Raw genomic sequence first — 23,410 nt, 5'->3', positions numbered from 1 at the left:
GAGGGAAATAAGTATTTGAACCCCTCTCAGTCAGAAAGATTTCTGGCTCCCAGGTGTCTTTTATACAGGTAACGAGCAGAGATTAGGAGCACACTCTTAAAGGGAGTGCTCCTAATCTCAGTTTGTTACCTGTATAAAAGACACCTGTCCACAGAAGCAATCAATCAATCAGATTCCAAACTCTCCACCATGGCGAAGACCAAAGAGCTCTCTAAGGATGTCAGGGATTGTAGACCTACACAAGGCTGGAATGGGCTACAAGACCATCGCCAAGCAGCTTGGTGAGAAGGTGACAACAGTTGGAGGGAGCTGAAGGTTCGAGTTGCCAAACGTCAGCCTCGAAACCTTAATGACTTGGAGAAGATCTGCAAAGAGGAGTGGGACAAAATCCCTCCTAAGATGTGTGCAAACCTGGTGGCCAACTACAAGAAACGTCCGACCTCTTTGATTGCCAACAAGGGTTTTGCCACCAAGTACTAAGTCATGTTTTGCAGAGGGGTCAAATACTTATTTCCCTCATTAAAATGCAAATCAATTTATAACATTTTTGACATGCGTTTTTCTGGATTTTTTTGTTGTTGTTATTCTCTCTCTCACTGTTCAAATAAACCTACCATAAAAATTATAGACTGATCATGTCTTTGTCAGTGGGCAAACGTACAGAATCAGCAGAATCAGCAGGGGATCAAATACTTTTTTCCCTCACTGTATATGGACACTCAATCACTATGGTATTTTTTATTGGTAAATTTACAAACATATATCATGACAAATAGATTTGAAACTTATATCTCATTATGGTATGTGGTGAAATAAGTATAGCCAGTCATAATTGTAATGGCTTAGTAGATAATAACAAAAGAAGAACAATATTTACATGGCTCAAAGAGAAGGAATATAATATCTATTGTTTACAGGAAACCCATTCAACAATTCTAGATGAAGTTGCGTGGAAAAGGGAATGGGGGTGGGCAAAATATACTTCTCCCATGGGCTAAGAAACTCAAAAGGGGTGATGATATTAATTAACAGATACACAAGGTAGATGGATTATTTTAACTATGTTATTGGACCATAAACAGATATGGCTCATTAACCTTTAAGGACAAATAATGATGATCCACACTTCTTTGAAATATATATAATACATTATCAACCTTGCAAGCAATTCAAGACTCTATTATTATGGTGGGAGATGATAATATCGTTTTAAATAGCTCAATGGACCGTAAAGGAAATCACACTACAAACAATCACCCTCATGCTCTTAAGGAAATCGTGAATGTCATGGATACATTAGAACTAGTAGATATATGGAGGCTTAAATATCCTGATCTAGTGAGATATACATGGCGGAGAATCAATCAAGCTAGTCGTCTTGACTTCTTTCTTATGTCATTCTCGTTGGCACCAAAAGTTTAAAAAGTGTTGAAAGGGGACAGAATGCACTCGGACCATCATGTAATTGGCATATACATTACCCTTACTGGATTTCCACGTGGGCGAGGATATTAGACATTTTATCAAAGCCTATTGGATGATAACTTGTTTTTAACTAGGACAGAGGAATTTCTAACTGACTTTTTCCGACATAACATAGGTACAGCAAATCCTCTTATTATATGGGACACCTTTAAATGTGCCTTTAGAGGCCATGCAATTCAGTACTCATCTTGAAAACAAAAGTAATTTAGGTCAAAAGAGTCCACACTAACAAAGGAAATAGAAGGTCTAACAGAACAGATAGACAGCAATAAAAACTGTAACATAGAGGCTCAGAATAAATTGGAGGAAAAACAAAAAGAAATTGAGAAACTTATTCAAGAAAGATCAAGTGTAATATATTAGTAAAAATAAAGCAAACTGGGTGGAATATTGGGAAAAATGCACCAAATTATTTTTAATCTTCAACATAAGAATGCTACCAAAAAGAATTTACTGAAACTGGTTACAAATGACGGAGTCACCCATGATTCACCAAATGATATTTTGAAAGAGGAAGCAAAGTACTTTAAGCATATGTTTTTGTTTCAGTCGCCTCCATCTCCTCTAACTGAAGCAAATTGTAGACATTTTATTCTATTGATAATTTAAAATTAACAGCCATACAGAAAGACTCATGTGAAGGTAAAATTAGAGAGGAGGAACTTCTGGATGCAATTAAAGACTTTAAGTCCGGGAAAACTCCAGGGTTGGATGGCATACCTTTTTTGATATACTAAGAGGACCGTTATTAGCATGTTTTAACCACTCCTATGTAAATGGTAGATTATCAGCCACTCAAGAAGAAGGTCTGATTTCATTATTACTGAAACAGGATACAAGTGGAAAATATAAAGATCCAATCCATTTAAAAAATTGGAGGCCCATTACACTTCAGTGTTGTGATCCAAAAATTCTAGCAAAATGTATAGCGCATAGACTTAAAAATGTATTGTCAGACATTATTCATTCTAATCAGACAGGTTTTTTACATGGGCGATACCTTGGAGATAATATAAGGCAAGTACTGGAAACAATAGAACAATATGATAAATATGGGAAACCAGGCCTGCTATTCATAGCAGACTTCAAAAAGGCATTTGATAAAGTACAACTGGGGTTTATATATAAATGCCTGGAGCGTTTCAATTTTGGACAATCTCTTATAAACTGGGTTAAAATCATGTATAGTAACCCTAGGTGTAAAATAGTAAATAATGGCTATTTCTCAGAAAATGTTAAACTGTCAAGGGGAGTGAAACAAGGTTGTCCACTATCAGCATATCTATTTATTGTGGCAATCGAGATGTTAGCTATTAAAATCAGATCCAACAATAATATCAAGGGATTAGAAATCCAGGGCTTAAAAACAAAGGTGTCATTGAACGCTGATGATTCATGTTTTCTTTAAAACCCACAACTTGAATCACTCCACAGCCTCATAGAGGATCTAGATACATTTTCTAACCTCTCTGGATTACAACCAAATTATGATACATTTACTATATTACGTATTGGATCACTAAAAAATACAATTTTTACATTACCATGTAGTTTACCAATAAAATGGACTGATGGTGATGTGGATATACTAGGAATACATATCCCAAATGAAATAAATGATCTCACTCCAATAAATATTTATAGAAAGTTAGCAAAAATAGATTAGATCTTTCTACCATGGAAAGGTAAATACCTGTCAATTTGTAGAAAAATCACCCTGATTAACTCTTTAGTATTATCCTAAATTACCTATTTGCTTATGGTCTTGTCTACGCCTAGCGAACAGTTCTTTAAATTATATGAGAAAAAAATATTCCATTTTATTTGGAACGGCAAGCCAGACAAAACTAAACGGGCCTATTTATATAATGAATATGAATTCGGAGGACAGAAATGATTAAATATTAAAGCATTAGACCTATCACTAAAAGCTTCAGTCATACAAAAGTTATACTTAAATCCAAACTGGTTCTCTAGCAAATTAGTAAGATTGTCTCACCCAATGTTCAAGAAGGGACTTTTTCCCTTTATTCAGATTACAACCTCTCACTTTCAGTTATTTGATAAGGAAATCATCTTCCAAATATCACTATTTCTAAAAGAAGCCATAGAAAGTTGGTTGTAATTTCAATTTAATCCTCCAGAAATGACAGAACAAATATTGCAACAAATATTGTGGTTAAACTCAAATATACTAATTGATCAAATAAACCTTTTTCTTTGAGAAAAAATTATATTATCGGTAGGACTGGTGGAGTTATGTCGCACATGTAACTAACAAAAACATATGGAAATTTCTGCTCTACCCAAAATTACAACCAAATAATTGCACCATTACCGCAAAAATGGAAGAGGAAAGAGGAAGAAGGAAAAAGTAAGGAACGTGTCAACAAAATTGGTTAAAGAAAATTGTGATAAATAAAAAAGGTGACCAGTTTCATTTAAGGACCAAAAGATTAACAGCCGTCCCATTGTCACGGATTCTGCCGAGGCTGCCCTTCCTCCTTGCTCAGGCAGGCTTCGGTGTTCGTCATCACTGGAGTACTAGCTGCTGCCGATCTATGTTCTATGTTTCTATGTTCTACCTGTTGTTGTCAGATTGTTTCACACCTGTTTCCCATCTTGTAATTACTCCGTCCCTATTTAACCCTGTGGCTCCCATTGTGTTCTGTGCGTGTTTGTTTATTGTTTCGGGTGTCGTTAGTGAGCGGGTTTTTTCCTCCCTGCGTGGAGGTTTTCTTGTTTCTTTACGTGTTCAGTAAAGTTACGTTTTCATTGAGTTCTGTTTCCTGCGCCTGACTTCGTCTACCGCATTACACTGACACCGTGACAGAAACACGCACCAATATGGAGTCAGCAGGAACAGCCGGATTTACCGAGACGATGGAGGAATGAGTCCAACGTCAAGAGACGATGATTCAGACTCTCTGTGCCACAATGGAACGAGTGTTCCAGATGATGGAACGATTGGAGAGAGGTGGTATCCCTTCACCATTTCCAACCACACAACCACCTACAACACTGGCTACCACTACGCCACCTGGGTCCAGTGGAATTCGGCTCTCGCTCCCAAGGGGATATGACAGTACACCTGCCGGGTGCCAGGGATTTCTCCTCCAGGTAGAGCTCTACCTGGCCACTATTCACCCGGCGCCCTCGGGATACGAGTGGGGAGGAATAGACTCGAGAACTGTCCGCTACGAGGATTTCACCCGCCGCTTCTGGGCGGTATTCGATCATCCACCTGAAGGGAGAGCGGCGGAAGAACGTCTGTTCCACCTACGACAGGAGATGAGGAGCAAGCAGGATTTTGCGCTGGAGTTTAGCACTTTAGCAGCCAGCGTGGGATGGAATGAGCGGGCCCTGATCGACCACTATCGTTGCAGCTTAAGGGAGGACGTCCGTCGGGAACTGGCCTGCAAGTTCACCTATCTCAACCTGGACCAACTGGTGGACATGTCCATCAGGTTGGATAACCTGTTGGCAGCCCGCGGACGTTCTGATGGGGGGCCGTCCATTCCATCCCCCAGCACCTCCGAGCCTACCCCCATGGAGCTCGGAGGTGCTGCGGTTAGGGAGACTGGGAGAGGGACCGTCCCCTGCACCAACTGTGGCCGCAGAGGACACACTGCTGGTCGGTGCTGGGGAGGGTTCTCAGGAGGGCGAGGCAGCAGGCAGAGCACTGGTCGACCGTCTCAGGTGAGTAGGCACCCGACTAACCCAGAGCTCCCTGTTGCTAATATGTGTATTGATATTATGTTTCCAGAATTTGCTCCCCATTCCCAGCATAAGGCGCTAGTAGATTCAGGCGTGGCTGGGAATTTTATTGATCGCCAGTATGCCCGTAGTTTAGGGATTCCTACTGTGTCTGTTGATAAACCTTTCCCTGTGCACGCATTAGATAGTCGCCCATTAGGGTCAGGCATAATCAGGGAGACCACCGCTCCACTGCTGATGATGATGCAGGGGGGTCATGAGGAGAGGATTAGCCTCTATCTGATTGATTCTCCTGCGTATCCTGTGATGTTGGGACTTCCCTGGTTAACCATTCATGACCCCACGATTTCATGGCAACAGAGGGCTCTCAAGGGATGGTCCGGTCAGTGTTCAGGGAGGTGTTTAGGAGTTTCCTTGGGGGCAACTACGGTGGAAAGTCCAAACCAGGTTTCCACTATGCACATTCCTTCCGAGTATGCCGATTTGGCTATCGCCTTCAGTAAAAAGAGGGCGACTAAATTACCACCCCATCGTCAGGGAGATTGTGCGATAAATCTCCAGGTAGGAGCTGCACTTTCCCGGAGTCACGTGTTTCCTTAGTCTCAGGAGGAGAAGGCGGCTATGGAGACATATGTCACCGAATCTCTGAGGCAGGGATACATTCGGCCATCCACTTCACCTGTCTCCTCGAGTTTCTTTTTTGTGAAGAAGAAAGATGGTGGGTTACACCCGTGCATTGATTACCGTGGCCTAAATCAGATTACCATCAAGTACAGCTATCCATTACCCCTGATAGCTAGTATGACGGAATCATTGCACGGGGCACGCTTCTTCACAAAATTGGATCTCAGGAGCGCGTACAACCTAGTGCGTATCTGTGAGGGAGATGAGTGGAAGACGGCATTTAGTACCACCTCTGGACATTATGAGTATCTGGTCATGCCATACGGGTTAATAAATGCTCCATCAGTTTTCCAATCATTTGTGGATGAGATTATCAGGGACCTGCACGGACAAGGGGTAGTGGTGTATATTGATGACATCCTTATATACTCTGCTACACGGGCCGAGCATGTGTCCCTGGTGCGTAAAGTGCTTGGACGACTGTTGGAGCATGACCTGTATGCTAAGGCAGAGAAATGCCTGTTCTTCCAGGAGTCCATCTCTTTCTTGGGGTACCACATATCCGCCTCAGGGGTGAGGATGGAGTGTGACCGCATTTCGGCCGTGCTTAATAGGGCGACTCCAACCACGGTAAAGGAGGTGCAGCCATTTTTGTTTTTTGCCAATTACTACCGGAGATTTATCCGGGGCTTTGGTCAGGTAGCAGCTCCCATTACCTCGTTGCTGAAGCGGGGGCCGGTGCATCTGCGGTGGTCAGCTGAGGCGGACAGGGCTTTTAGTCGTCTGAAGGACCTGTTTACCTCCGCTCCAGTGCTGGCTCATCCGGACCCCTCCTTAGCCTTCACGGTTGAGGTGGACGCTTCCGAGGCTGGAATAGGCGCTGTACGCTTTATTGTTTCGGGTGTCGTTAGTGAGCGGGTTTGTTCCTCCCTGCGTGGAGGTTTTCTTGTTTCTTTACGTGTTCAGTAAAGTTACGTATTCATTTAGTTCTGTGTCCTGTGCCTGACTTCGTCTACCGCATTACACTGACACCATGACACCCATATAGATTGCAAAATAGTTGGGAAGAGATTTTTGATGTACCGATCCCATGGCATAGTGTTTATGAACTGATACGCAAAACAACACCGGATTCAAAACTTAGAATTTTTCAATTTAAATGATTATATAAACTTCTTGCTACCAATAGAATGATATTTGTATGGGGGATACAATCTTCCCAGCTCTGCAGATTTTGCTGCGAAGAGACAGAATCATTAGATCAATTGTTTTGGTACTGTCCATTTGTAGCTTGTTTCTGGACACAGGTCCAGGAATGGATGAAGGATTGCAATATTTGCATGGAGCTGACCTTGCAGATGGCACTACTGGGTGATCTGAAAAGTCATAGTCAATCGATCAATAATATAATAATACTTTTAGCAAAAAATGTTTATTTTCAATGTACAATCTGTAGAAACAATGAGAATAGAAAGGTTCAGAACTTTTGTAAAACATCACAGTACAGTTGAAAAGTATATGGCAAATAGAAATCCAATATGGATGGTGTTAAGAGATAGATGGGAGGTGTTGAATGGAGCTGAAGGATGGGACTAATAACAACAAGATAACTAGTGTAAGGCGTGCTGTGTCCATAATAAGTATATAGGTTATATATTGTGAGCTTTTGTGAAAGAGCATAGTTGGAAAGATATGGCATATAGAAGCAAACCAGATGGACATCATGAAAATGATCAGAGGAAGTTCAGGAGTAAAAACAAACAAAATATAATTATTGACTGTGTCCATAAAATGTATATAGTATGTATAAGCTGGAAGTAGAGGCCTAAGCATTGTTGTTCACTAGTTTACTCCAATTCGGGAAGGGATGGTGGGGTTGGAAAGTAATTAAGGGAAATATATATTTAAAAAAAGGATATGTATGTATATGTGTATATGTACAGTGAGGGAAAAAAGTATTTGATCCCCTGCTGATTTCCTACGTTTGCCCACTGACAAAGACATGATCAGTCTATAATTTTAATGGTAGGTTTATTTGAACAGTGAGAGACAGAAAAACAACAAAAAAATCCTGAAAAACGCACGTCAAAAATGTTATAAATTGATTTGCATTTTAATGAGGGAAATAAGTATTTGACCCCTCTGCAAAACATGACTTAGTACTTGGTGGCAAAACCCTTGTTGGCAATCACAGAGGTCAGACGTTTCTTGTAGTTGGCCACCAGGTTTGCACACATCTCAGGAGGGATTTTGTCCCACTCCTCTTTGCAGATCTTCTCCAAGTCATTAAGGTTTCGAGCCTGACGTTTGGCATCTCGAACCTTCAGCTCCCTCCACAGATTTTCTATGGGATTAAGGTCTGGAGACTGGCTAGGCCACTCCAGGACCTTAATGTGAATCTTCTTGAGCCACTCCTTTGTTGCCTTGGCCGTGTGTTTTGGGTCATTGTCATGCTGGAATACCCATCCACGACCCATTTTCAATGCCCTGGCTGAGTGAAGGAGGTTCTCACCCAAGATTTGACGGTACATGGCGCCGTCCATCATCCCTTTGATGCGGTGAAGTTGTCCTGTCCCCTTAGCAGAAAAACACCCCCAAAGCATAATATTTCCACCTCCATGTTTGATGGTGGGGATGGTGTTCTTGGGGTCATAGGCAGCATTCCTCCTCCTCCAAACACGGCGAATTGAGTTGATGCCAAAGAGCTCGATTTTGGTCTCATCTGACCACAACACTTTCACCCAGTTCTCCTCTGAATCATTCAGATGTTCATTGGCAAACTACAGACGGGTCTGTATATGTGCTTTCTTGAGCAGGGGGACATTGCGGGCGCAGCAGGATTTCAGTCCTCCTATGGTCCCAGCTGCCTTGAGATCATTGACAAGATCCTCCCATGTAGTTCTGGGCTGATTCCTCACCGTTCTCATGATCATTGCTACTCCACGAGGTGAGATCTTGCATGGAGCCCCAGGCCGAGGGAGATTGACAGTTCTTTTGTGGTTCTTCCATTTGCGAATAATCGCACCCTGTTGTCACCTCACCAAGCTGTCTTGTAGCCCATTCCAGCCTTGTGTAGGTCTACAATCTTGTCCTGACATCCTTGGAGAGCTCTTTGGTCTTGGCCATGGTGGAGAGTTTGGAATCTGATTGATTGATTGCTTCTGTGGACAGGTGTCTTTTATACAGGTAACAAACTGAGATTCAAGCACTCCCTTTAAGAGTGTGCTCCTAATTTCAGGTCGTTACCTGTATAAAAGACACCTGGGAGCCTGAAATCTTTCTGACTGAGAGGGGGTCAAATACTTATTTCCCTCATTAAAATGCAAATCAATTTTTAACCAAATCTTATTTAACGAGGAAAAGTATAAAAACCACGTCTGTGGTCATCACTATCCTCTTGCAATAGGACCAGCTGGATGGCAAAAACTGTGCTAATATTACCTCAAAAATTATATTAATCAAAAAATAACTATTGACCATGCCAAGAGAAAAGAAGAGTTCAATTCTGGCTTTACTGGCAGAGGGATATAGTGAGCGTCAGGTTGCTTCCATTCTTAAAATTTCAAAGACCGCGGTTCATAAAACAAGGTCAAGCAGCAGACATTGGGGACAACAAAGGTACAGACCGGCAGAGGGCAAAAACAACTCCCTACTGACCGGGATTACCTCCAACTCATTCGAATGTCACTCAACAACCGTAGGATGACATCAAGTGACCTACAAAAAGAATGGCAAACGGCAGCTGGGGTGAAGTGCTGTAGACTAGACTGTAGGGGAAATACTGTGTAGAGCCAGCATGCCAAGAGGACTAGACTGTAGGGGAAATACTGTGTAGAGCCAGTGTCACGCTCGTCGAACAGAGAGGACAAAGGCGCAGCGTTGCGGGTGAACATATTTATATTTATTAACTAGATCACACGATCAAAACAATGAAGGAAACGTGAAGTCCTTCGATACACAAACCAAAAGGAACAAGAAACCACAACACAAAGTGAAAAGACCGATAGTTAAATATGGCTCCCAATCAGAGACAACCAGCTGACACTCGTTGCCTCTGATTGGGAGTCACTCAGGCCAACATAGATATACAAAACATAGACTTACACACCCTGGCTCAACATAACATAGTCCCCAGAGCCAGGGCGTGACAGCCAGCATGCCAAGAGGACTAGACTGTAGGGGAAATATAAGAGAGGCAGATTGTTATTGTGTGTCTACTGTATGTTTATGTCTATATAAACCACTAAAGTCAACATAGGGCTTACACTGGTGCATAAACTCTCTATAGCTTAAAGAAGCAGGACCTGAATGGGTGAGCAGAGCAGCCTCTAGCCCCTCCCTCCCTGACATGGCCATACCCACAATGTGATCCCCAGAGGAATCCCCACAAAGGAAGCCAGTGGGATAGTATTTAACTCGGAGTAGAGAGACAACCTGACCGACATGGGTCTGTTTGGCGCTGTGTTACCCCATACCTTCTACACATCAGGGGAATGAGTCTCTCTCCGGCTCCTGCTCTGGATCCAAGTCTGGCTGGTAGTCTGGGTCTTCTACATCTGGCTGTGGTGGCTGGTGGGCTTTCCTTGCTCTGGTCTGCCTCTGCCTCTGGCTCTGGGCTGGAGTCTGTCAGATGCAGGATCCAGGGCACCCCTCGTCCTCCGGCGTTCTCCCAGGACGGGGACTTTGTCATCGGGGGTGTTTTCTCCATCCACTACGACATGAACACTGTGGAACACAGCTACACCAGCCTGCCTGAACCCCTGCAGTGCACCGGGAGGTCAGTGAGAGCAAGAGGGACCAGGGGACAGGGACTGTGGCTGTGTGTGGAGACAGATAAACTGTGTTTTAAAGACAGAGAAACAGTGTGTTTAAAGACAGAGAAAGAGTCTGTTTAAAGACAGATAAACAGTGTTTTAAAGACAGATAAACAGTGTTTAAAGACAGATAAACAGATAAACAGTGTTTTAAAGACAGATAAAGTGTTTTAAAGACAGATAAACAATGTGTTTAATTACAGATAAACAGTGTTTTAAAATCAGATAAACAGTGTTTTAAAGACAGATAAAGAGTGTTTTAAAGAGAGATAAACAGTGTTTTAAAGACAGATAAACAGTGTTTTAAAGACAGATAAAGTGTTTTAAAGACAGATAAACAGTGTGTTTAAAGACAGATAAAGTGTTTTAAAGACAGATAAACAGTGTGTTTAAAGACAGATAAACAGTGTTTTAAAGACAGATAAACAGTGTTTTAAAGACATATAAACAGTGTGTTTAAAGACAGAGAAACCATCTGTTTGTGTCATAGAGAGTAGGTAAAGCCTACTGTTACAAAGGATCATATTTTCAAAATGGAGGCTATCCTACAATGTCCTCAATTGCAGATAACAAATGTGTAGGCCTATAGACAGTGTGGAATATGAGGATAGATCTTAGGCTGTTTGCCCTGGTAACTCTATTCAATAAAAATACATTCTATAGGCTAGTTTACCATTTAGTCAAGAGGTGCTCACTCACCCATCTTCTATTTACAGTATGGATTCCCGTGAGTTGCGCTTCTCACGCGCCATGGTCTTCGCAGTTGAGGAAATAAACAACAGTTCGGACCTGCTACCGGGTGTCACGCTTGGTTATCAAGTGCACGACTCGTGCGCCTCAGTCCCGATGGCCGTGAAAGTGGCCTTCCAGCTGGCTAACGGCCTGGACCCCATGTTTGATACCGGAGAACAGTGCTCGGGGTCGGCTACGGTGACAGCTATTGTGGGCGAGTCTGCCTCCACACCTACCATCAGCATGTTGCGCATCATCGGCCCTTTTGGCATTCCTCAGGTAAACTCCTGTGGAAAGAAATCATTCAGCTTCTTTTAACTTCCTGTATTCCAACATTAATCTCCTCTCTTTCAGGAAAGAAATCTACTTTTAACTTACTCTATTCCAACTGTATTCTCCTCTCCTTCAGAAATAGACATTTCTGTGTGAAATTATCTGGAGAAAGTGTGGAGAACGTCTGGAGACATTTAAACAATCTGAGGACTATCTTTCATAGGCTAGGTTGTTATGGGAGACCAGGGTTTGGTGTCACACTATTTACTCATGTATTTCTCAGCACCAGTATGTCTTATTAAACTATTTTCAACATGAGTAGAATGACCAAGGTCTTGGGTAGAAATGTGTATCCTTTTCATTCTGTCCTAATGAAAAACAATACATTGGGTTATTATTATTAATGTATCCCTAACATCATACTACATAGCTAAAGGGAAAAAATAAGGAAGTAGCCTATAAATGAGACTTGTTTGGCCGACATTATGTTCTTTTTCATGTTTTCGACTGTCTGTTTTTACCTAGGTGAGCCACTCATCCACCTGTGCATGTCTGAGTGATAAGAAACAGTTTCCAACCTTCTTCAGAACCATCCCCAGTGACCAGTTCCAGGCTGCCGCTCTGGCCCGCCTCATCAGATACTTCGGCTGGACCTGGATTGGGGCGGTCCGTTCCGACTCCGACTACGGTAATAACGGCATGGCGGCGTTCCTAAAGGCGGCACAAGAGCAGGGCATCTGTGTGGAGTACTCTGAAGCCTTCTACCGTACCAACCCACTCAGCAGAGTGCAACGGGTGGCCGACGTGATCCGCAGGTCATCCATGATTACTTGTGAACTTTTCATTCAAACAAAAGCAAAACCATATTTGTAAAAGATGCTATTTTTATTAATTTCTCTGTTTTCCCAAAGCTGACCTGTGAGACCAACACGATTTGCATATTTCAAGCATGACAAAAGTGTTGATTAATACTGATCTTCATTTTCACTTCACTGAGACATTCCAATGAATGACAAACATGAAAAGCATGTTTTATGTTTTAATCATGTTCCCCAGCTCCACAGCCCTGGTGGTGGTTGCATTCGTAGCCTCTGGGGACATGAGGATCCTGCTGAAGGAGTTGGACCGTCTGCCCTCTCCGCCCCGCCAGTGGATCGGGAGTGAGACCTGGATCACCGACCCAGATATGGTGCGATTCAGCCTGTGTGCCGGGGCCATCGGATTTGGCATCCAGCGCTCTGTCATCCCCGGCCTCAGGGACTTCCTCCTGGACCTCTCCCCCCAGAAGGTGTCCAGCTCTCCCCTGCTCACTGAGTTCTGGGAGGGAGCCTTTGGCTGTCGGCTGGAGATAGGTATCTACAGTGTCCATCTATCTATCTATCTATCTATCTATCTATCTATCTATCTATCTATCTATCTATCTATCTATCTATCTATCTATCTATCTATCTATCTATCTATCTATCTATCTATCTATCTATCTATCTATCTATCTATCTATCTATCTATCTATCTATCTATCTATCTATCTATCTATATATCTATCTATCTATCTATCTATCTGTCTATCTATCTATCTATCTATATATCTACTTATCTAACGTTCTGTCTGTCTGTCTGTCTGTCTGTCTGTCTGTCTGTCTGTCTGTCTGTCTGTCTGTCTGTCTGTCTGTCTGTCTGTCTGTCTGTCTGTCTGTCTGTCTGTCTGTCTGTCTGTCTGTCTGTCTGTCTGTCTGTCTGCCTGTCTGTCTGTCTGTCTGTCTGTCTGTCTGTCTGCCTGTCTGTCTGTCTGTCTGTCTGTAGGGACTACTACAGGTGTTGGGGTTAAGGAGAAGGTGTGTGATGGCAGTGAGGATATACAGTGGCTGCAGACCCCCTACACAGATACATCCCAGCTGCGTGTCACTAACATGGTGTATAAAGCTGTTTACGCCATAGCACACGCCATCCACAGCATTGTTTGTGAAGAGAGTGCAAACTCCACTGTGCACTGTGACAAAAACCTCAATGTGAAACCAACACAGGTGAATGACTAGATGAAAGTAAAATTTCCTGATAGACATGTTTATTTAGACTACATGTATGAAGGCCTAGGAGTTCTCAATATACATTACAGCTGGTTCTAAAGTAACACCTCTGATAAATACATCAGGTAAATGAGGGTTCTGTTTCTCTCTCCCTCAATCCATCCCTCCCTCTCTCCTCTCTTTCCCTCTCTCCGTCCTCATCCCCTCTCTTCATCTCTCTCTCTCCCTCTCCATATCTCTTCCTTCTTCCATCTCTCTCTCTCCACCTCTCTTCCCTCTCTCCATTATCTCTGCGACCTCTCCGATCTCCTCCATCTATCTACTCTTCCCTTCTCTTTCCATCTCTATCTCCATCTATCTCTCCTCTTCTCCATCTCTCTCATCCATCTCTCTCTTCTCTCTCATCTCTCTCTTCTCTCTCATCTCTACTCTCCTCTCTCTCTCTCTCTCCTCTCTCTATCTCTCTATCTCTCTCTCTCTCTCTCTCTCTCATCTCTCTCTCTCTTCTCTCTCTCTCCTCTCTCTCTCTCTCTCTTCCCCTCTCTCAATCTATCTCTCCCTCTCTCCATCTCTCTCTCCATCTCTCTCTCTCCCTTCTCTCCATCTCTCTCTCTCTCTCTCTCCTCTCTCATCTCTCTCTCTCTCTCTCTTCTCTCTCTATCTCTCTCTCTCTCCTTCTCTCTCTCTCTCTCTCTCTCTCTCTCTCTCTTCTATCTCTCTCTCTCTCGCTCTCTCTCTCCACCTCTCTTCCCCTCTCTCCATCTCTCTTCCCCTCTCTCCACCTATCTCTCCCTCTCTCCCTCTCTTTCCTCCCCACTCTCTCCCTTGCCCTTCCAACCACCAGGTCCTGGAGAGAGTGAGGAGGGTGAATTTCTCCCGTAACGGGTACCAGGTGTCTTTCGATGCCAACGGGGACCCAGTGGCCACCTATGAGCTGGTGAACTGGCAGATAGGGGAGAGTGGGAAGATGACATTTGTGACAGTGGGGCGCTATGATGCATCCCTGCCCCCTGACCAGAGGTTTCACATCGAGAGGGAAATCACCTGGGTAAAGAACAGTACACAGGTGCCTGTGTCAGTGTGCAGTGAGAGCTGTCCCCCAGGCACTCGTAAGGCTGCACAGAAAGGAAAGCCTGTCTGCTGTTATGACTGTATCCCATGTGCAGAGGGAGAGATCAGCAATAACACAGGTAGGCCTATAGGAATAGTTGGCAGAAAATGTGTGGTCATTTCTGTCATTGTTTACTATATAGTGGTTTATTCATATTAATAGCACTACAAAGGTAGTGTCTATCAATCCCGTTCATGTTCTTATTATCTTATGTAAGCTGCACAGCAATTCAACATTCTTTATTGTAAACTGCCCATGTGCAGCATTGTGGGACATGTATTTGTATGTGTAAATAAATAAAACCTGAACCTGCTATTATTAACATTTGATGTATGTTGTTTTGTCCTGGTCAGATTCTTCAGACTGTCTGATCTGTCCAGAGGACCACTGGCCCAACACTGAGAGAGACCGCTGCGTCCTCAAGCCTGTGGAGTTCCTGTCCTTCCACGAGGTTCTCGGAATAATCCTGACTGCCTTCTCTGTGGGCGGGGCTTGTCTGGCCATCTCCACGGCAACCGTCTTCTACCGCCACCGAACTTCGGCCATCGTCAGGGCCAACAACTCTGAGCTGAGCTTCCTGCTGCTCTTCTCCTTGACTCTGTGTTTTCTGTGTTCTCTTACTTTCATTGGCCGGCCCTCTGAGTGGTCCTGTATGCTGCGCCACACAGCGTTTGGGATCACCTTCGTCCTCTGCATCTCTTGTGTTCTGGGGAAAACAATAGTGGTGTTGATGGCCTTCAGGGCTACAATTCCAGACAGTAATGTCATGAAATGGTTTGGGCCTCCACAGCAGAGATTGACTGTAGTGTCCTTCACGTTTGTCCAGGCTTTGATATGCACTCTGTGGTTGGTCCTGTCCCCTCCCTTCCCCATTAAAAACCTCACTACCTACAAGCAAAGGATCATTCTAGAGTGTGATGTGGGTTCAGCCATTGGTTTCTGGGCTGTGTTGGGGTATATAGGACTCCTGGCTCTCTTGTGCTTTGTGCTGGCTTTTCTGGCTCGAAAGCTGCCTGATAACTTCAATGAGGCCAAATTCATCACCTTCAGCATGCTCATATTCTGTGCAGTCTGGATCACCTTTATCCCAGCTTATGTCAGCTCTCCTGGGAAGTTCACTGTAGCTGTGGAGATATTTGCTATCATCACCTCTAGCTTTGGGTTGTTCTTTTTATTATTTGTTCCAAAATGCTTTATTATTCTGTTCAGGCCGGAGAAGAACACCAAGAAACACCTTATGGGGAAGAACACATTGTAACATTCAGTGATATGGTATATCAAACAGTTAGGTAGCACTACTCTGACAGAGATTACCATGAATTTAGCAGATAATCATTGGTTACATTGTAACTAGAAACATGACACAGGGTCACTTTGGATATTGCAATGTTTTGAGTTATTGTTCAAATCTAGAGTGTTCAATCTAATTTGACCAGCTAAATGATGTGGTTAGCAGTAGCCTACAGAGTGGAACCACTTCCATGTTGTTTGTAAAAAAAGATGTATTCCTTTATGATTTGATATAACATTGAAGTGCATGTGTTCAATTGCTATTTTAATTCATCATATGATGTATTATAACAGTATACTACAATAAACATGTTCAGATACATCTGTGTCTTGTCAATGATTTGCTTGGCCTTTCAATCCACATTTGTTAGATACCTTGTTTTATATATTCATTATATTTTATTAATTACAGATCACATACAACCAACTTTATCACATTATTCCAAACACTTCCACCCAGTGTCCAGTAAGGGGCAGTCTTCTCATGCAAACGTCAACTACTAGAACAGTTGATTTAGTAATTAGGACACACACTGTACAAGAAGCCAAATGGTTGCTGCATTCTAGTGCAATGTAGTGGACAGCAACCATAATGAGTTATTTGTTAGGAGTAACACTTTACAATTCAAAGGTCTGACTGCACATAGATGCTTGGGGAAAATGGTTACAACGGGGGACCAGATTGTTTGTGTCTCAGGTGAAGAGGGTGGATCTGATCTCCATCACCTAGGACATGACATAGATTAAATAGATTAATCAAATCTCACATTGTTGTCCATTCTTGCTCAATCTTGCATGCTTTCTCAAACGGCTGTAACTGTATATGCATTCGTAAATCAGGTCCTTTCTTGATTTGGGCTCTGGGATGTAACAACCATTGAGCATCTAAGCGTATGGTTGATTGTGGAGGAAAGGGGTTGAGTGTGTAAGTGTATGTGTGTGTATGTGTGTGTGTGTGTGTGTGTGTGTGTGTGTGTGTGTGTGTGTGTGTGTGTGTGTGTGTGTGTGTGTGTGTGTGTGTGTGTGTTTGTGTGTGTGTGTGTGTGTGTGTATCCCACATATGTTGCAAGGGGGTAAGGATGTTAGGGAGAATATAGGATGAATAACAATAATTCTTTGCCAAAATAATAATTGCTTGTTAAAAATGTAATGTAATACAATGGCAATTCGGGTTGTAGGTTAAAATAATATGCATGAACTGCCGACATTATTACGCAAAATAATTGATAATAATGGATAATAAGATATGCAAGATATTTGAATAGATAGATATTTTTTAAATAGCTATATAGAGAGAGAGGTGAGATTATTGGAAATGCTTTTGGCGGTTTGCCTGCTTCTGTTTTGTGGGTGGCAGTGTGTGCTGTTTTAGATGGATGGGTCCTGGCCTCTCGGGGGCATAGGGATCCGGGGGACGGCGGTGGTCACCCGATCACTGGGATGACGGCCCAACTTGGGATGGGGAGGGACTTTAGCGGGGCAATTAGTGGAGAACAATTGGAGGGTTACTTAGTAACAATGCAAATATCATGGTATAGCTATATGGACACTCAATCGCTAAATATACTTCTCCCATGGGCTAAGAAACTCAAAAGGGGTGATGATATTAATTAACAGTAATTTCGATCCGAATGTGCAAATTGTCCAAACAGATACGCTAGGAAGATGGATTATTTTAAATATGTTATTGGACCATAAACAGATATGGCTCATTAACCTTTACGGACAAATAATGATGATCCACACTTCTTTGAAAATATTTATAATAAATTGTCAACCTTGCAAGCAATTCAAGACTCTATTATTATGGTGGGAGATTATAATACCGTTTTAAATAGCTAAATGGACCGTAAAGGAAATCACACTACAAACAATCACCCTCATGCTCTTAAGGAAATCGTGAATGTCATGGATACATTAGAAGTAGTAGATATATGGAGGCTTAAATATCCTGATCTAGTGAGATATACATGGCGGAGACACAATCAAGCTAGTCGTCTTGACTTCTTTCTTACGTCATTCTCGTTGGCACCAAAAGTTTAAAAAGTGTTGAAAGGGGACAAAATGGGCTCGGACATTCATATAATTGGCATATACATTACCATTACTAGATTTCCTTGTGGGCGAGGATATTGGAAATTTAATCAAAGCCTATTGGATGATAACTTGTCTTTAACTAGGACAGAGGAATTTATAACTGACTTTTTCCGACATAACATAGGTACAGCAAATCCTCTTATTGTATGGGACACCTTTAAATGTGCCTTTAGAGGCCATGCAATTCAGTACTCATCTCGAAAACAAAAGCAATTTAGGTTAAAAGAGTCCACACTAACAAAGGAAATAGAAGGTCTAACAGAACAGATAGACAGCAATAAAAACTGTAACACAGAGGCTCAGAATAAATTGGAGGAAAAACTAAAAGAAATGGAGAAACTTATTCAAGAAAGATCAAGTGTAATATATTAGTAAAAATAAAGCAAACTGGATGGAATATTGGGAAAAATGCACCAAATTATTTTTTAATCTTCAACATAAGAATGCTACCAAAAATAATTTACTGAAACTGGTTACAAATGACGGAGTAACCCATGATTCACCAAATGATATTTTGAATGAGGAAACAAAGTACTTTAAGCATATGTTTTTTGTTTCAGTCGCCTCCATCTCCTCTAACTGAAGCAAATTGTAGACATTATTTTCTATTGATAATGTAAAAATAACAGCCATACTAAAAGACTCATGTGAAGGTGAAATTACAGAGGAGTAACTTCTGGATGCAATTAAAGACTTTAAGTCCGGGAAAACTCCAGGGTTGGATGGCATACCATTTTACATTACATTTTAGTCATTTAGCAGACACTCTTATCCAGTTCATATTTTTTTTTTTCATACTGGCCTCCCAGGGGAAGCAAACCCACAACCCTGGCGTTGCAAACGCCATGCTCCACCAACTGAGCGACACGGGGAAAACCTTTCTTGATATACTCAAAGGACCGTTATTAGCATGTTTTAACCACTCCTATGTCAATGGTAGATAATCAGCCACTCAAGAAGAAGGTCTGATTTCATTATTACTGAAACAGGATACAAGTGGAAAATATAAAGATCCAATCCATTAAAAAAATTGGAGGCCCATTACACTTCAGTGTTGTGATGCAAAAATTCTAGCAAAATGTATAGCGCATAGAATTAATAATGTATTGTCAGACATTATTCATTCAAATCAGACATGTTTTTTTACATGGGCGATACCTTGGAGATAATATAAGGCAAGTACTGGAAACAATAGAACACCATGAACAATCTGGGAAACCAGGCCTGCTATTCATAGCAGACTTCAAAAAGGTATTTGATAAAGTACGACTGGGGTTTATATACAGTGGGGAGAACAAGTTTTTGATACACTGCCGATTTTGCAGGTTTTCCTACTTACAAAGCATGTAGAGGTCTGTACTTTTTATCATGGGTACACTTCAACTGTGAGAGACGGAATCTAAAACAAAAATCCAGAAAATCACATTGTATGATTTTTAAGTAATTAATTTGAATTTTATTGCATGACATAAGTATTTGATCACCTACCAACCAGTAAGAATTCCGGCTCTTACAGACCTGTTAGTTTTTCTTTAAGAACCCCTCCTGTTCTCCACTCATTACCTGTATTAACTGCACGTGTTTGAACTCGTTACCTGTATAAAAGACACCTGTCCACACACTCAATCAAACAGACTCCAACCTCTCCACAATGGCCAAGACCATAGAGCTGTGTAAGGACATCAGGGATAAAATTGTAGAGCTGGACAAGGCTGTGATGGGCTACAGGACAATAGGCAAGCAGCTTGGTAAGAAGGCAACAACTGTTGGCGCAATTATTAGAAAATGGAAGGAGTTCAAGATGACGGAAAATCACCCTCGGTCTGTGGCTCCATGCAAGATCTCACCTCGTGGGGCATCAATGATCATGAGGAAGGTGAGGGATCAGCCCAGAACTACACAGCAGGACCTGGTCAATGACCTTACGAGAGCTGGGACCACAGTCTCAAAGAAAACCATTAGTAACACACTACGCAGTCATGGATTAAAATCCTGCAGCGCACGCAAGGTCCCCCTGCTCAAGCCAGCGCATGTCCAGGCACGTCTGAAGTTTGCCAATGACCATCTGGATGATCCAGAGGAGGAATGGGAGAAGGTCATGTGGTCTGATGAGACAAAAATAGAGCTTTTTGGTCTAAACTCCACTCGACATGTTTGGAGGAAGAAGAAGGATGAGTACAACCCCAAGAACACCATCCCAACCGTGAAGCATGGAGGTGAAAACATCATTCTTTGGGGATGTTTTTCTGCAAAGGGGACAGGACGACTGCACCGTATTGAGGGGAGGATGGATGGGGCCATGTATCGCGAGATCTTGGCCAACAACCTCCTTCCCTCAGTAAGAGCATTGAAGATGGGTCGTGGCTGTGTCTTCCAGCATGACAACGACCCGAAACACACAGACAGGGCAACTAAGGAGTGGCTCCGTAAGAAGCATCTCAAGGTCCTGGAGTGGCCTAGCCAGTCTCCAGACCTGAACCCAATAGAAAATCTTTGGAGGGAGCTGAATGTCCTTATTGCCCTGTATGGAGGAGTGGGCCAAAATCCCTGCTGCAGTGTGTGCAAACCTGGTCAAGACCTACAGGAAATGTATGATCTCTGTAATTGCAAACAAAGGTTTCTGTACCAAATATTCTGCTTTTCTGATGTATCAAATACTTATGTCATGCAATAAAATGCAAATTAATTACTTAAAAATCATACAATGTGATTTTCTGGATCTTTGTTTTAGATTCCGTCTCTCACAGTTGAAGTGTACCTATGATAAAAAATTACAGACCTCTACATGCTTTGTAAGTAGGAAAACCTGCAAAATCGGCAGTGTATTAAATACTTGTTCTCCCCACTGTATAAATGCCTGGAGCATTTCAATTTTGGACAATCTCTTATAAACTGGGTTAAAATCATGTATAGTAACCCTAGGTGTAAAATTTTAAAAAATGGCTATTTCTCAGAAAGTTTTAAACTGTCAAGGGGATTGAAACAACATTGTCCACTATCAGCATATCTATTTATTATGGCCATCGAGATTTTAGCTATTACAATCAGATCCAACAATAATATCAAGGGATTAGAAATCCAGGGCTTAAAAACAAAGGTGTCATTGAACGCTGATGATTCATGTTTTCTTTTAAACCCACAACTTGAATCACTCCACAGCCTCATAGAGGATCTAGATACATTTTCTAACCTCTCTGGATTACAACCAAATTATGATAAATGTACTATATTACGTACTGGATCACTAAAAAATACAATTTCTACATTACCATGTAGTTTACCAATAAAATGGACTGATGGTGATGTGGATATACTAGGAATACATATCCCAAATGAAATACATGATCTCACTCCAATACATTTTAATAGAAAGTTAGCAAAAATAGATTAGATATTTCTACCATGGAAAGGTATATACCTGTCAATTTGTAGAAAAATCACCCTGATTAACTATTTAGTATTATCCCGGTTTACCTATTTTCTTATGGTCTTGTCTACGCCAATCGAACAGTTCTTTAAATTATATGAGAAAAAAATATTCCATTTTATTTGGAACGGCAAGCCAGACAAAATAAAACGGGCCTATTTATATAATGAATATGAATTCGGAGGACAGAAACGATTAAATATTAAAGCATTAGACCTATCACTAAAAGCTTCAGTCATACAAAATTATACTTAAATCTGAACTGGTTCTCTAGCAAATTAGTAAGATTGTCTCACCCAATGTTCAAGAAGGGACTTTTTCCCTTTATTCAGAATACAACCTCTCACTTTCAGTTATTTGAAAAGGAAATCATCTTCCAAATATCACTATTTCTAAATCAAGCCATAGAAAGTTGGTTGCAATTTCAATTTAATCCTCCAGAAATGACAGAACAAATATTGCAACAAATATTGTGGTTAAACTCAAATATACTAAATGATCAAATAAACCTTTTTCTTTGACAACATTTTAAAAAATGTATAATCTTCGTAAATGATATTATCGGTAGGACTGGTGGAGTTATGTCGCACATGTAACTAACAAAAACATATGGAAATGTCTGCTCTACACAAAATTACAACCAAATAATTGCACCATTACCACAAAAATGGAAGAGGAAAGTGGAGGAAGGAAAAAGTAAGGAACTTGTCTGTCGGCCTTGCATTAAAGAACAAAATTGGTTAAAGAAAATTGTGATAAATAAAAAAGTTTACCAGTTTCATTTAAGGACCAAAAGATTAACAGCCGTCCCATATAGATTGCAAAATAGTTGGGAAGAGATTTTTGACGTACCGATCCCATGGCATAGTGTTTATGAACTGATACGCAAAACGACACCAGATTCAAAATTTAGAATTTTTCAATTTAAATTATTATATAAAATTCTTGCTACCAATAGAATGTTATTTGTATGGGGGATACAATCTTCCCAGCTCTGCAGATTTTGCTGCGAAGAGACAGAATCATTAGATCAATTGTGTTGGTACTGTCCATTTGTAGCTTGTTTCTGGACACAGGTCCAGGAATGGCTGAAGGATTGCAATATTTGCATGGAGCTGACCCTGCAGATAGCACTACTGGGTGATCTGAAAAGTCATAGTCAATTGATCAATAATATAATAATACTTTTAGCAAAAATGTTTATTTTCAATGTACAATCTGTAGAAACAATGAGAATAGAAAGGTTCAGAACTTTTGTAAAACATCACAGTACAGTTGAAAAGTATATGGCAAATAGAAATCCAATATGGATGGTGTTAAGAGATAGATGGGAGGTGTTTAATGGAGCTGAAGGATGGGACTAATAACAACAACTAATAACAACAAGATAACTAGTGTAAGGCATGCTGTGTCCATAATAAGTATATAGGTTATATATTGTGAGCTTTTGTGAAAGAGCACAGTTGGAAAGATATGGCATATAGAAGCAAACCAGATGGACATCATGAAAATGATCAGAGGAAGTTCAGGAGTAAAAACAAACAAAATATAATTATTGACTGTGTCCATAAAATGTATATAGTATGTATAAGCTGGAAGTAGAGGCCTAAGCATTGTTGTTCACAAGTGTACTCCATTTAGGGAAGGGATGGTGGGGTTGGAAAGTAATGAAGGGAAATATATATTTAAATAAAGGATATGTATGTATATATGTATATGTACAGTGAGGGAAAAAAGTATTTGATCCCCTGCTGATTTTGTACGTTTACCCACTGACAAAGACATGATCAGTCTATAATTTTAAAGGTAGGTT

General features: G+C 41.4%; 1 protein-coding gene across 1 annotated transcript; it reads left to right on the top strand.

Moving 5' to 3' along the window:
• Positions 1-10,472: 10,472 nt before the first annotated feature.
• LOC311123227 (extracellular calcium-sensing receptor-like) lies at positions 10,473-16,041 on the top strand (the record flags this gene model as incomplete). Its single annotated transcript, XM_084197484.1, has 7 exons — positions 10,473-10,603; positions 11,357-11,651; positions 12,171-12,460; positions 12,702-12,997; positions 13,461-13,669; positions 14,517-14,862; positions 15,137-16,041. Exons 1-7 carry the CDS (start codon positions 10,545-10,547, stop codon positions 16,039-16,041), a joined length of 2,400 nt encoding a protein of 799 aa, XP_084053610.1. The 5' UTR covers positions 10,473-10,544.
• Between the last annotated feature and the right edge of the window lie 7,369 nt (positions 16,042-23,410).

This window comes from Coregonus lavaretus, assembly GCF_964263955.1.
Source record: "Coregonus lavaretus genome assembly, contig: HAP1_SCAFFOLD_553, whole genome shotgun sequence".
Classification (NCBI taxonomy): domain Eukaryota; kingdom Metazoa; phylum Chordata; class Actinopteri; order Salmoniformes; family Salmonidae; genus Coregonus; species Coregonus lavaretus.
Note: the sequence above shows the minus strand (reverse complement) of the source record. Positions and strands in the feature narration are given on the sequence as shown.